General features: G+C 42.6%; 1 protein-coding gene across 6 annotated transcripts in view; it reads right to left on the bottom strand.

Moving 5' to 3' along the window:
• The window catches only part of pou2f1a (POU class 2 homeobox 1a), a 197,330-nt gene that overhangs the window by 51,930 nt on the left and 131,828 nt on the right, over positions 1-13,572 (bottom strand). For all 6 annotated transcript variants that reach the window (XM_078232967.1, XM_078232969.1, XM_078232966.1 and 3 more), the window contains one exon: positions 3,738-3,863. In XM_078232967.1, coding sequence (XP_078089093.1) covers positions 3,738-3,863 — 126 coding nt within the window. The remainder of the gene's footprint in view (positions 1-3,737; positions 3,864-13,572) is intronic.

Raw genomic sequence — 13,572 nt, 5'->3', positions numbered from 1 at the left:
CTTACAGGGTTTTTGCGCCATTAGACTTTTGCACAGGCGTACAGGACCTTTGTCTTCAGCTCAGTGGTCAGCATCTCCGAGTCTCAAGGTACCTCGGGCCACCTATACACATGTGGTTTGGATTGTTTTGTGCATGTGGATGGACCTGACCAAAGTAAAAATCCAAACTGTGCACGTGGCCCTTTCGCTGGCGGCGCATGCACGGGCTGCCTGAGGTTCGTTGGGACTTGCAGATACTGACCATTGAGCTGAAGAAAAAGGTTAGCATTTGTTTATTTCCATGAATTTTGAAACATTTTGGATCTTATTCCATGCTACGCTGGTTGTGAACCACTGCTTTAAAATTTTGGGTTCAAAAGAATTGTATTTGTTTTAATTACACTGTGCAATTTAGGGCTCGTCAGCTTTGAAGAAATAACCAAAAGAGTTGAGCTCAACAGCTTGAACTTAGTATGATACTTTTTCTTTAAACAAAAGCCATGTATTATTGGGTTTTGATTTACTCAATGCCTTAGTTCATTAACAAAATTTGTGGGGCAGAACATCTGTATTTTAAATAGAAAGGCATTTCTTTTCTCACATTATGGTGTTAGTAACATTTGTTCTTAATGGTTTTAGTATCCGAGAGACTTGGGTTAAAACATGCTGATGTGAATGTTTACGATAGGTTGGATTACTGATGAGGTGTTTGTACAACTGCTCTATACCTACACGGATGTGTCATTTGTTCACAATGGAATGTACCTCCTGGAGTCTAGAATAAGGGATGGACATTCATCTTCCGTTTACATGACTCTAGTTACTGGGGTGGGATGACGGCAGGGAACCCTCTCCTTAAGCTAAAGAAAGAGGGTAACCTGGAACACTTCCAAATAAGGAACAAGAAACAGTCAGAAGTAGGGATGAAAGTTAGAAAATCAAAATCTTCATTGCCACAGTTTTGTCATGGTTTCAGTGGTATGATTCTTCTGAGACACGGTTCAATGTAACATCGCTTCAGAGACAGAAGAAGAATGGCATCGTCTGTGCTGGCAAAAGTCAAGGAATCCTAGGGCATTGAGGGATAAGAACCATCTATGTTGTCTTCACTGTTTTTTGTTAACTGTATGTAGAATCTTGCTTAATAAATTCTACTTGATTCATGAATACTGGTTATTTGTGCTTTACTTTTTAGATCAGGCACAACTAAGGACCCCATTGTTACAAATTAAGAATTTGGAACTTGGGATATTTTAAGTAAAAGGGTTTTTTTTATACCTCAATGTCCCTAAGCTTACATAATGCTCAGGAGCAGAGGGATATCCTCCTTAATTATTTCATAGAAATCATAGAAACCCTACAGTGCAGAAAGAGGCCATTTGGCCCATCGAGTCTGCACTGACCACAATCCCACCCAGGCCCTACCCCATATCCCTACATATTTACCCACTAATCCCTCTAACCTACGGACACTATTGGACACAAGGGCATCAGACAAGAATATCAGATTAAAAGTGTCACGCTTATGCCATATACCCCCAAGCATATGGAGATGATGGATTAGCTTTACTTTGAAAATAAAAGAGCACAACAGCATACGGACAATTTACCTTGATTCAAGATAGCAGCCAAGGGTCAGATCACTGTGATTTCTGTAGACAGAGCAAGGATCAACTCCTGTCTGAATATGCTTCTAGGAGGTTCTTAAATGTAAATAACTGTCGGTGGGATGCCCTTCTTTAAATAGGCATACAAAGTTGTAAAGCGTTTGTGAACTCACACCTTCTATTGTTTGTGGGCTGACTAAAAACTCAAAATCTACGGACTCCTAGACTTATTGTCTCCAAGCCCGAAACTTAAGAATGGGAGCTGTGAAGAAATCAGTCAAATCATAAGTAGGTGTGAAAGACCATCAACCATTCTCAATTGTATAACAATGGTTTCCGACTAAATCATTCTGAATGGATAACAGAAGTCTTGATCATGTGGCCTAAACAGATAAAAAACTTTTGACTCCAAGAAGCGAGGGAAACCTGGAGAGGGGAGACCAATACAAGACAATCTCTCGCTTCTCAGTCTTTTGGCTAAGATCAAGTGTAGTATCGACATGCTGTACTTGGTTGAAGTCATTAGGTACATTTTAGCTTCACTTGAAGCAATTTTTAAAAGCGGCATCTCAGCCTTTTGGCTAACATTAAGGGCATTTAAATGGTCATTGGATAAACATATGGATGATATTGGAATAGTGTAGGTTAGATGGGCTTTAGATTGGTTTCACTGGTCGGCGCAACATCGAGGGCCGAAGGGCCTGTACTGCGCTGTAATGTTCTATGTTCTAAGATGCAAATGAGATCAAGCCTTGGAGGAGGTGCAATGTCTACTCCAATCAGCTTGGATCACGCAGATCAAGCTCAAGACAGGAGGTGAGAGCCCTGTCTTGTCAGCTTGGATCGGGAATGTCTCACTTGTTGAGACTCTGAATTGGACTTGATTGGATTGAACTGGATTTTTAAAAAATCCTTCCAGCCAAAAGAACAGAACACTGCCAAACAACCAGTCAACTCAGGCAGTGTGGATGGGCCAAATTTGTTTTCACCTGAAAAGATTTTCCTCTACAGAAACTCAGCCATAACCTCATCTGGAAAGCCAGAGACTTCCAACATCTCATCTTCTCCAAGGAAACCATGAGAGCCTAGCCATCCAGGTCTATACCAAGTATATCTTAAAGGACTCAATCGAAACACAAATTGCTTCTTGTATTCTGCTAACAATCTAGCTGCATACTTTGCTAAAATCCACCTTTACTTATGTGTGTGTGTGTGTGTGTGTGTGTGCATGAGAGGATCAGTGTGCTCGTTGCATTTCATTCTGGGGCGTTGTGCGAATAAATATTTATCTTTTCTTCTGGATTAAACTTACCTGAAGGTTTGCTCCATGTTTATTACTAAAAACCACAACACTAAGAGGAGTTCAACACCTCCTCTAAAACACATCTTGATGCGGACAACTGAGAGATGAGGTGATAGGGGAAGAGTTATCCCACAATCTCTTTTGCTTTTGATTTGATTTATTGTCATATGTATTAGCATACAATGAAAAGTATTACTTCTTGCGCGCTATAAAGCATATCGTTTATAGAGAAGGAAACGAGAGAGTGCAGAATGTAGTTTTACAGTTATAGCTAGGGTGTAGAGAAAGATCAACTTAATGCGAGGTAGGTCCATTCAAAAGTCTGACGGCAGCAGGGAAGAAGCTGTCTAACAAAGGGAAACAAGAAGAAAAATTGGTAAGAGTGAAAGATTGAGAGAACAGTGGAGAATTAGAGAAGAAAATCTATGAGGAAAGATACTCATGTGGAGCATGTGGAAAGATCAAAACAGAAACAAAGCCCACCCAAGAATGTGGTCCTCACAAGGGAGGCAGATGGAGTGGCAATGGATGGAATGCAGGATGAGAAAGCACACAAGTTTATTTGGAAAGACCTAAAGCTCAACAGGCAAAGAAGGAAATGGTCATAAATATGAGCGGTTAAATAAGGGGTGTGGAATCAGAAAAGCAGAGAGACTGGGGCGATGAGTTAATTACAGTTACCTTGCCCACAACCTGAGGTAAAAGGGGAAGGTGAATGCAACTTAAAGCAGAGTTAAGAGAAAAGGAAGAGGAGTTGATAGAGACAGGTTACAAAGGGAGAGGAGGGGCAAGTAATTTGATTTTTCTATTGATTTTAAAATTGAATTTGATTCAACAATTTCACGTACCCCAGTGATCTGCCCTCCAGCAAGCATGAGCTGCGTCTGTGGAAGGGTGGTCTGTAAAGATGGCTGCAGCGAAGGCTGGGTTGTCGTTTGCTGGGTTGAAGAATCCCCCGATTCTTCGCTTTTTACCTTAAAAACACCAAACAGAACTGTTAATCACTATTTCAATGATGCAGCTGCCAATTAATATTGCCAAGCTGTGTACACAGTTTCAACTGTAAATTCTCCTCAAAATCCCTCAATACCAGAGGTCCTCTTCTAATTAAAAGACAAAAGCCTGCGTAATGTGTCAGGGGGCTAAGACCTCACTCTACTTTATGTATAAAATATATATATAATGGCTACTTTAAAAAATCTTAAAAACTGGACAAAGGCTTTAAAATGACTGAAACCATGACCGACTATGGTGCAAAAAAAGGAACTGCCTGGTATTCAGAACAACTGCAATCCTGTTATCTTTGAAGATATGCTAATGACTCCTGCAGAGGTCAAATCTAAGGAAATTGTGCAAAGGCTATTTACATTTCTAATGCCAGGCATAATCAACAGAACCAAACAGTCTGATAGGAAAAAGGACCTTACTTTTCAAATTATTAATGGTTGAAACATTAACCAAACCAAGAATCCCAACAAAGGAATATGTATCCTTTGTCTAAATCAGAGTGGAAAAATGGGAATCACAGCACATGACCTCCACTGACCTTCCACTCCCAACTCAGAAAAATGGCTCTGTCCAGGTTTCAATACTTGGCTCCTCACTTACACTACTTCTACTGGAATTTCTGCACGAGCATTGACAAGACTAATTCATCCCTCTGTGCCTTTTCCATCGTGAAAGTCATCTCTACTAGAAAAGTGAATTATCCAGCATTAGTCTTCAACCTGCCAACTCTGTGAAGGAATACACAGTTGCGTAGGTTTCCTCCGGGTGCTCCGGATTCCTCCCACAATCTGAAAGAAGTGCTGGTTAGGTGCATTGACCCAAACAGGCGCTGGACTGTGGCGACTAGGGGAATTTCACTGCAGTGTTAATGTAACCCTTACTTGTGATTAATAAATAAACTTTAACTTAATTTAGTTGGACTTTTGATTCTGGACTTGCGTGAAACAATAATTCTTACTTTGTCTGAGGTCTTTGCCCTAGACCTCTTTCTTTTCTCTTGTAAGAATGAAAAGGAGGCCATGTTGCTACCCTCCCCTCGTACTTGGAGTGCAAAAAAAATCTAATCCATTGAGCGCATCCTATTTTGAGTTTGCTGTGGAGTTATTTATACAGAACTTGATCACATTAAAACTGAGAGGTTGGGAAATACACCAGCACTTATAAAGGGGGAAATCAGAAACCAAAAACACCTTTCTATTTACGAATGGATGTTAAGAGGGGAAATCAGGGCTGTTTAAATTAAACACCCTCCTGTCCATTTAGCGATATTAAAACAGCTTACAAGTTCTTGAATTTATATTTTATCTTGAACTCTATCCGGCCAAAACGACGAATGAATGATATGTACCTCTGGTATTGATTAGAAATTAGAACTGCAAGGTAGAAACAAGTGCAACAGGATACATAAAAGGAGATAATCTAGATAGAATAAATATGCAAACGTACATTGGAAAATATACAAAAGGCACTACGTAGTTATCTAGGAAACATAAAAATTAGTATTACTTGCCAAAGATGGTTGTATAGCGGGGGAGAGATTTTTACCCTGCACTCTGTATGCAGGATCAGCGGAGTGGGATCAAACTCCTGTGAGCTTCGAAAAGCGCGGCTCACTCCTGCATGACAGCGCTCTCTGATTTTCATTGGCCTACGTCGATGATGCAAGAACCTGATTTTTACACATTTTAATACATTTTCATATCATGAATTAGTCCCCAAATTATCCTCCCTCACTGAATATTCATTCTTCGTGAGTTTCTCGACAGGTTTTTAGAAATGCAAATTTGTCGAGGGGATCCCTCTAGTGGTGCAAAGGTAAGTATAGCCCCTGGGAGGGACATGGCCAAGCAGTGTCAATATGTGCCACGGGGCACTGCCAGAGGCAGACATTGACATTGATTGTTTGGGAGGGCGGGGGGGTGTAATTTTCTGTTTGGATTGGGGTGCCCTTATCTTTGTGCAGCTGGTTTTGCCTGATCTAAGAGTCTCCTCTCCCCCAGAGTGATGCTGTAAACCCCACCCACCATTTTTTCTAAGCTGTCAAACTGAATATTCCAGGAATGGGCCTGGAGAGCTCCACAGTGGTTTTCGCACCAGAACTGACATTTTGACAAGTGATAGTAAGATTTCCCCCATTTTCATTAAAGCTCACAAACAGGAAAACATGGAACGTCCAACAATAAATTGCATACATCATCTTTCAACAAAGAAAGTGTCTGAAAGCATTTAACGGAGGAGGGTGCTGAAGGGTGGGTCAGTAAATTTGCTGAAGACACCAAGATTGGTGGAGTAGTGGATGAGGTGGAGGGCTGTTGTAGGCTGCAAAGAGACATAGATAGGATGCAAAGCTGGGCTGAAAAATGGCAAATGGAGTTTAACCCTGATAAATGTGAGGTGATTCATTTTGGTAGGACTAATTTAAATGTGGATTACAGGGTCAAAGGTAGGGTTCTGAAGACAGTGGAGGAACAGAGAGATCTTGGGGTTCATATCCACAGATCTCTAAAGGTTGCCACTCAAGTGGATAGAGCTGTGAAGAAGGCCTATAATGTGTTAGCTTTTATTAACAGGGGGTTGGAGTTTAAGAGCCGTGGGGTTATGCTGCAACTGTACAGGAGCTTGGTGAGATCACATTTGGAATATTGTGTGCAGTTCTGGTCATCTCACTATAAAAAGGATGTGGAAACATTGGAGAGAGTGCAGAGGAGATTTACCAGGATGCTGCCTGGTTTGGAGGGTAGGTCTTATGAGGAAAGGTTGCAGGAGCTAGGGTTTTTCTCTTTAGAGCAGAGGAGGATGAGAGGCGACTTAATAGAGATTTATAAGATGATGAGGGGGATAGATAGAGTGGACGTTCAGAGACTATTTCCTCGGGTGGATGTAGCTGTTACTAGGGGGCATAACTATAAGGTTCATGGTGGGAGATATAGGAGGGATGTCCGAGGTAGGTTCTTTACTCAGAGAGTGGTTGGGGTGTGGAATGGACTGCCTGCTGTGATAGTGGAGTCGGACACTTTAAGAACTTTCAAGCGGTTATTGGATAGGCACATGGAGCACACCAGAATGATAGGGAGTGGGATAGCTTGATCTTGGTTTCGGACAAAGCCTGGCACAACATCGAGGGCCAAAGGGCCTGTACTGTGCTGTACTGTTCTATGTTCTATGTTATGGTCGCCTTGCTATAGGAAAGATTTAAAGGAGATGTACGAGGCAAGTTTTTTACACAGCGGGTGGTGGGTGCCTGGAACTCGCTGCCGGGGGAGGTAGTGGAAGCAGATACGGTAGTGACTTTTAAGGGGTGTCTTGACAAATACTTGAATAGGATAGGAATAGAGGGATATGGTCCCCGAAAGGGTAGGGGGTTTTAGTTCAATCGGGAAGCATGGTCAGTGCAGGCTTGGAGGGCCGAAGGGCGTGTTCCTGTGCTGTAATTTTCTTTGTTCTTTGTAATCAAAGTAGGGATGAATTTTCCTCAGATCCCCTCTAAAACACTTCTCACCTTAAACCTATACCCTCTGGTCTTAGACACCTCTGCCACAGGGAAAAGATTCTTACGAACTAGCCTATCTATGCCTCTCATAATTTTGTATATCTGTGATGGAGGAAGTATAAGATTAGAAGTTTAGCTCGGAGTTAAATAGGACAATTAGGCTGTGAACAGTAGCTCAGCAGAGGTAAAAGATGGGAGTATGTGGCAAGGGCCAAAGTCATTGGCTTTGGACTTCTCAATATTTGACTAGAAAAAACAGTAACACAGCAAGGACTGATCGCTGGGACAGATACTTGATAACCAAGATGCAGTGGAGGATTGAAGGAGGTGGTGACAGGTTGGTAAAAAAAAATAGAGGAGGGAAAGATCCTTGGGAGAATCAAGCTAAAACTGCAGGTCACAAAGAAGAATCATTGCTAGAGATGCTCTTATTATTAGTGGACAAGTGAGAGTTAGGCAAAACAATGTCAGCCCAGTCTGGGAATTGGAGGATGGTGTGATTGATTCTTTGAAAGGTCAATGAAGGATGGTGTACCATGGTCATCGTCACAAAGGAGGTAAGTTGTAACTGATCAGGCCAGTTTTGGAGCTTTAGCAGTGGCAGAAGCTTATTTGGAGATGGACATTGATTTGGGAGGCAACACAAGTTCAAGGATTTTGGAAAGGGAGCTTGGAAATTGGACAGGAGTTTGCAAAGACAGAGGTGTCAAAGGTAAATTTCTGAAAGGGATAAAGACAGAGGGGGTAGTATCCAAGAGGGAACCATTTATAATGCCAACTGGCATAATGGACAAAAAGGGAAGTTGGACAGTCAGCATTTTAGTCGGGGTCAGAAGAAAGAGCGGGATCTCTTCGAGAAAATGAGCTTCAAGATAGCACGGGTAAGATAAGGCATGGTTCAGCATGAGTGGGTGAGAGCATTGGAAGCCTGGAAAGATGTATAATTGGGTATGAAAGGGCGGAAAGAGCAGAGGCAGATGAATGGATGGACTCAGTCAGTGACAAAAAGCATTCCATGATCTCCTCACAATTGCTTTCAGAAGGAAATCTGGATGGAGAAAGGCAGGCATAGCAGTTTCATAGTGAAAAAAAAAAACTATAGGTTATTTTTGTTCTATGTGAATATCCTAGAGTGTTGCATGGTTTCAGCAGAATAAAGCCCATTTTGTGCTCCAGCCGGATCGGGAAATGGATGGCAAAGTCAGTCGCCCTCCATCCTGCTGACTTGAGGGGGTGAGGATTACATGACAAACAGTCTTTCAGCATCAAATACATTCAACCAGGGTTGAAATTTCATGCTTCAAAACGTAGTTGGTTGCATCCAGGACCATTGATTTTAGTTGAAATTCCTGACAATCAATAATTATTGCACATCAATTTGGAGAAAGATTTCTGGTGCTCACCATTTATAAAATAAGTTGTGAAATTTTATACAAAAATGCATTTTCAATTACTTTTATTAGTTCTTCTGTACTGTTGCATATAAAGTGAACCTGCTTTGCTAAAAACAGATTTATACAAGTTCAACAGCACCACCATCAAGTACATTTTGGTACTGAAATAGTTTCTAATTTGTGAACAGTGCTCACAATCATTAAAAATATGTAATTTTTCCATCACAAAAGCATTACTACCATTTGGTCTATTTGAAATCCAATCAACTCTACTCTAATACAATATCAAGTTGTCATTTCCACCCACTCCCTCTTGGAGCCATTTCTGTACAATTACTCTTGCTTTTTCAAGTTTTACTTCTGCTATAAATTGCTTTGTCATAGGGATTTACAGCACAGAAGACTATACGACCCATCATGTCTGCATCGGCTGGCAAGGAGTCACCCAGCCTAATCCCATTCAGCCTTATAAGTTACAGCACTTCAAGTGTATATCCAAGCACTCCTTAAATGCTATATGAGGGTTTCTGCCTTTACCAATACTTCCGGCAGCGAGTTCAGTTCCCTCTCATTCTGGGCAAAAGTTTCCCCTTAAATCCCCTCCCAGTCTCCTACCCCTTGATTATGGACTCTCGGCCAAGGGGGGCAGAGTCTTTTGATTCACTCTATTTAGACCCCTTGATTTTATACACTTCAATTAAGTCTCCCCTCAACTTTCTCTGTTTCAAAGAAAACAATCCTCCTTTTTCTAATCTTTCATCATAATTAAAATGCCCCAGTCCAGGTAACATCGCAAAAATCTCCTCTCTAATGTAAACACATCTTTCATACAGTGCGATGACCAAACCTGCATGCAGTACTCCAGCTTTGTGGCTTAACCAGTGTTTTATACAATTCTAGCATAACTTCCCAGCTCGAAAATTCAATGCCTCAGCTAATAAAGGCAAGAACAGAGGAATCCTGAAAAACTCAGCAGTGAGGAGAGAGTGCGTAGACTGGGCCTATACTCATTGAAATTCAGAAGAATGAGGGGAGATCTTATAGAAACATACAAGGTTACAAAAGGAATAGATAAGATAGAAGCATGGAGATTGTTTCCACTGGCAGATGAAACTAGGACTCGGGGGCATGGCCTCAAAATAAGGGGGAGCAGGTTTAGGACTGAGTTAAGGAGGAACTTCTTGACGCAAAGGGTTGTAAATCTGTGAAATTCCCTGCCCAGTGAAGCAGTTGAGACTACCTCGTAAGTTTTTACGGCAAGGATAGATAAATTTTTGAACAGTAAAGGAATTAAGAGTTATGGTAAGCAGGCGGGTAAGTGGAGCTGAGTCCACGAAAAGATCAGCCATGATCTTATTGAATGGCGGAGCAGGCTCGAGAGGCCAGATGACCTACTCCAGTTCCTAGTTCTTATGTTCTGCCAGCATCTATTAGGAGAGAAAGAGTTAGTGTCAAGTACTATGAATTCTTCAAAATTGAAGGGAGGGAGAACATGTAGCAACTTAAGAACAAAAGACAATAGCCTGGTGTGTACACTGTGTGTGTACATTGTGTGTGTGCACTGAGGCAATATATGTGTAGGATATTTTAAAAAAAGGGAGGGGGGTTAAGATGGAGGAAAAAGGTCAAAATATAAAGTTGCCAAACTCAACATCGTGTCCCGAGGGCTGCAACATGTTCAACCGGAAGATGAGATGCTGCTCGTCCAGTTTGCGCCAGGTTTCACTGCAGCATTGCAGCAGGCCAAGGACAGGGGGCATGACAGCAAAGTGCTGAGTTAAAATGGCACGCAACAGGAAGGTTGGGGTCATGCTTGCGAACTAAACGAAGGTGTTCCGCAAAGCAGTTATCCAGTCTGCGTTTAGTCTTCCTAATGTATAGGAGATGGCACTGGGAGCAGCAATTACAATAGACTTCACACAAACAATTAAAGTCAGTGAATATATCTTCAGTGTCATATCACACCAATTTCATATCTCTCACTGCTGAGTACACTGCAATCCCACTCATCTACCAACAATGAAAACGTATACCTATAAATTCATAGTTTTACTCCACCCTCACACACTTTCCCACAATCTCACAATCATTTTTGGTATACAAGCAGATTGTGTAAAGATGGACCACTTTCTTTGTGTCCTCCACTGATCACAAACCTTTCAATCTTTCTTCTTTCAGACACTGAAGAAGTTCACCCTCATCAGGCAGTTGTGAAAGAAAATAGCAGATAACAAAAAGCATCACCGCCTGCAGGATGGGTCAGAGGCAGAATCTTCACACACTGATGACGGGCATGAGTGGCCTGCAGTCACGGCAGATGGTGAGGTTAGCATAGGTACCAGCTCACAGAAAAGCAAGTTGCACATGAGTGTTGCTACAGAGGGCTCAGGTGAGAACTTCAATGGGTGGCATTCAGCAGGTTTGATGGGTATGCAGAACGAAATGCTAAGTGCAATGGCGGATCTGTCAGAAAACTTGCTGTCAGTATCAAGAGGCATGGAGGAATATGACAACAGTTTGATCTAGGGCTTTACACAGAGCTCGTAGTCCATCCTTTCCCGTTTGTAAGTGGTGGGCAACTCCATTAACAAACTTGAAGTGTCTGATAGTTTATATCTCAGCTTCCACTGCAACATAAGCAGAAGCCACCTAATGCCACAGTGAAAATTCAGCAAGTTTCTCATGCAAGGTTGCTTGTTGCTAAGCAAACACACACTTCACTCAGCAAGCTGAGTTTGCTGCCACATAAGCTCAAATGCTGCCAGGTTGTCTGTGGACACAAGTGATTAAAGGAGCGTACATGGTCTCTCAGCAGTCCAGCAATCTGTCCTCCAACAGATTGACACCATGGAAGAGCGGTAGTGACTCCCTAGACGATATACCTGCTGGCCTCTCACAGAAAGACAGCATTTGTTCTGCCAAATGCCATTGTGTCAGTGTCCTTGCTATTGCCTGACAGCAGGTGCAGCCATCCATGTCATGTCACTGCAGTTTAAAGTCAGGTCATCTCGGACTAGAGCTGCTGGTTGCTCTACAAAGTCATCTGCAGCCTCCCTCACTGAAAGTGAGCAGCCTTCCACATTAGTTGACATTTTTATGTACAGCATGACATGATTTATAAATCTGGTGGCTTTATTTCAGTGTGGTCAAGCAGAAGCTGTGATGGTCAGTAAGAGATAAGTCATGGGATGTGGGCATTGCTGGCAAAGAATGCACTTAATGCCTAGCCTGAGCTGCCTTGTTTTGAACTGCTGCAACTCGTATGGTGCTGCTGCGTCCATAGTGTTGTTACATGGAAAATTCCAAGGTTTGACCCAGTGACAATAACAGCTGCCTCACAGCTGTGACCCAGGTTCAATTCCGGCCTCGGGTCACTGTCTATGTGGAGTTTGCACTTTCTCCCTGTGTCTGTGTGGGTTTCCCCTGGTTTCCTACCACAGTCCAAAGATGTGCGGGTTTGGTTGATTGGCCTTGCTAAATTGACCCTAGTGTCAAGGAGATTAGGACGGTAAATATGTGGGGTTACAAGGATAGGGCCTGGGTGGGATGTGGTCGGTACAGGCTCGATGGGCCGAATCTGTAGAGATTCTATGATTCCCAGTCAGGTTCTTGATTTGGAGCGGAACCTGGTGAATGGAGAATTGGAGTTGCACTTACTCATGCTGTAGCTTGAAGAGTTGATCACGAAATGCCCAACCTCAAAGGGGTGTATCCCTCTTCCTCCCCAGCTAATTGCTGGACAGCTGGTGGCAAGCATTGCGCCCCCATTATGGCGAAGTTGTGCAGCATTCAGAAACCAATGCAAACCTTGACACGTACTTTCCTTAGTACTGCTGGGCTCCTCCAGTGGGGAGAAGGCAGCGTAAGCATTGTTAAGTATCTTTGTCGTTTGTTCTACCAGTGGTTAGTTCTATTACATTTCTTATGGCAGCATGACCTTTTTTGTGTGCATACTACCCACTTATAAGTGCACTGCACACTGGAATCACCAGCCATGTTGCCAAAGAATTGGCCTGCCACACAGCCACTCTCTGGTTTGTCGTGGTGACTCCAATGCAGATGGCATAGCCGACTGTTACAGAATGAAGGCATCACGCCTGCTGCAGGATACGAGTCACTGACCTGCACAATATGCTGTGTATGGTCACCCAGCAACTGGACGTTAAGGGAGTGGAGTCACTTTCAGCTGACCAACAGCACCTGCAAAGTGATGTATATGGGGAGGCGTGGCCTGGTGGTAATATCGCTAGACGATTAATCCAGAAACTCAGCTAATGTCCTGGAGACCCGGGTTCAAATCCCGCCACGGCAGATGGTGAAATTTGAATTCAATTAAAAATATCTGGAATTAAGAATCTAATGATGACCATGAAACCGTTGTTGATTGTCGTAAAAACCCATCTGGTTCACTAATGTGCTTTAGGGAAGGAAATCTGCCATCCTTACCTAGTCTGGCTTACATATGACTCCAGACCCACAGCAATGTGATTGACTCTAAACTACCCTCGGGCAGTTAGGGATGGGCAATAAATGCTGACTAACCAGCGACGTCCATGTCCCATGAATGTATTAAAAAAAGTTGATGGTAGCCAGCGCCTTACAGAAACTTGCAATTCTTGCAAAGCGATGTGCTTGTTCCACCTGCTTCTCTCTGACATAATGGAGAATGAACTGTTACCAACTCTTGCAAAACAGAGCTTTGGTGACTTCCTTTATACAACAGTGGAGAGCAAACTGGAGATAGCGCCTGCTTCTGCCTGGAAGAAGCCAAAAAAGGTTAATTGCCATGTT

Source organism: Mustelus asterias, chromosome 17 (assembly GCF_964213995.1).
Source record: "Mustelus asterias chromosome 17, sMusAst1.hap1.1, whole genome shotgun sequence".
Lineage (NCBI taxonomy): Eukaryota > Metazoa > Chordata > Chondrichthyes > Carcharhiniformes > Triakidae > Mustelus > Mustelus asterias.
The sequence above is the reverse complement of the archived record's forward strand: the minus strand, read 5'-3'. Positions and strand labels throughout refer to the sequence as shown.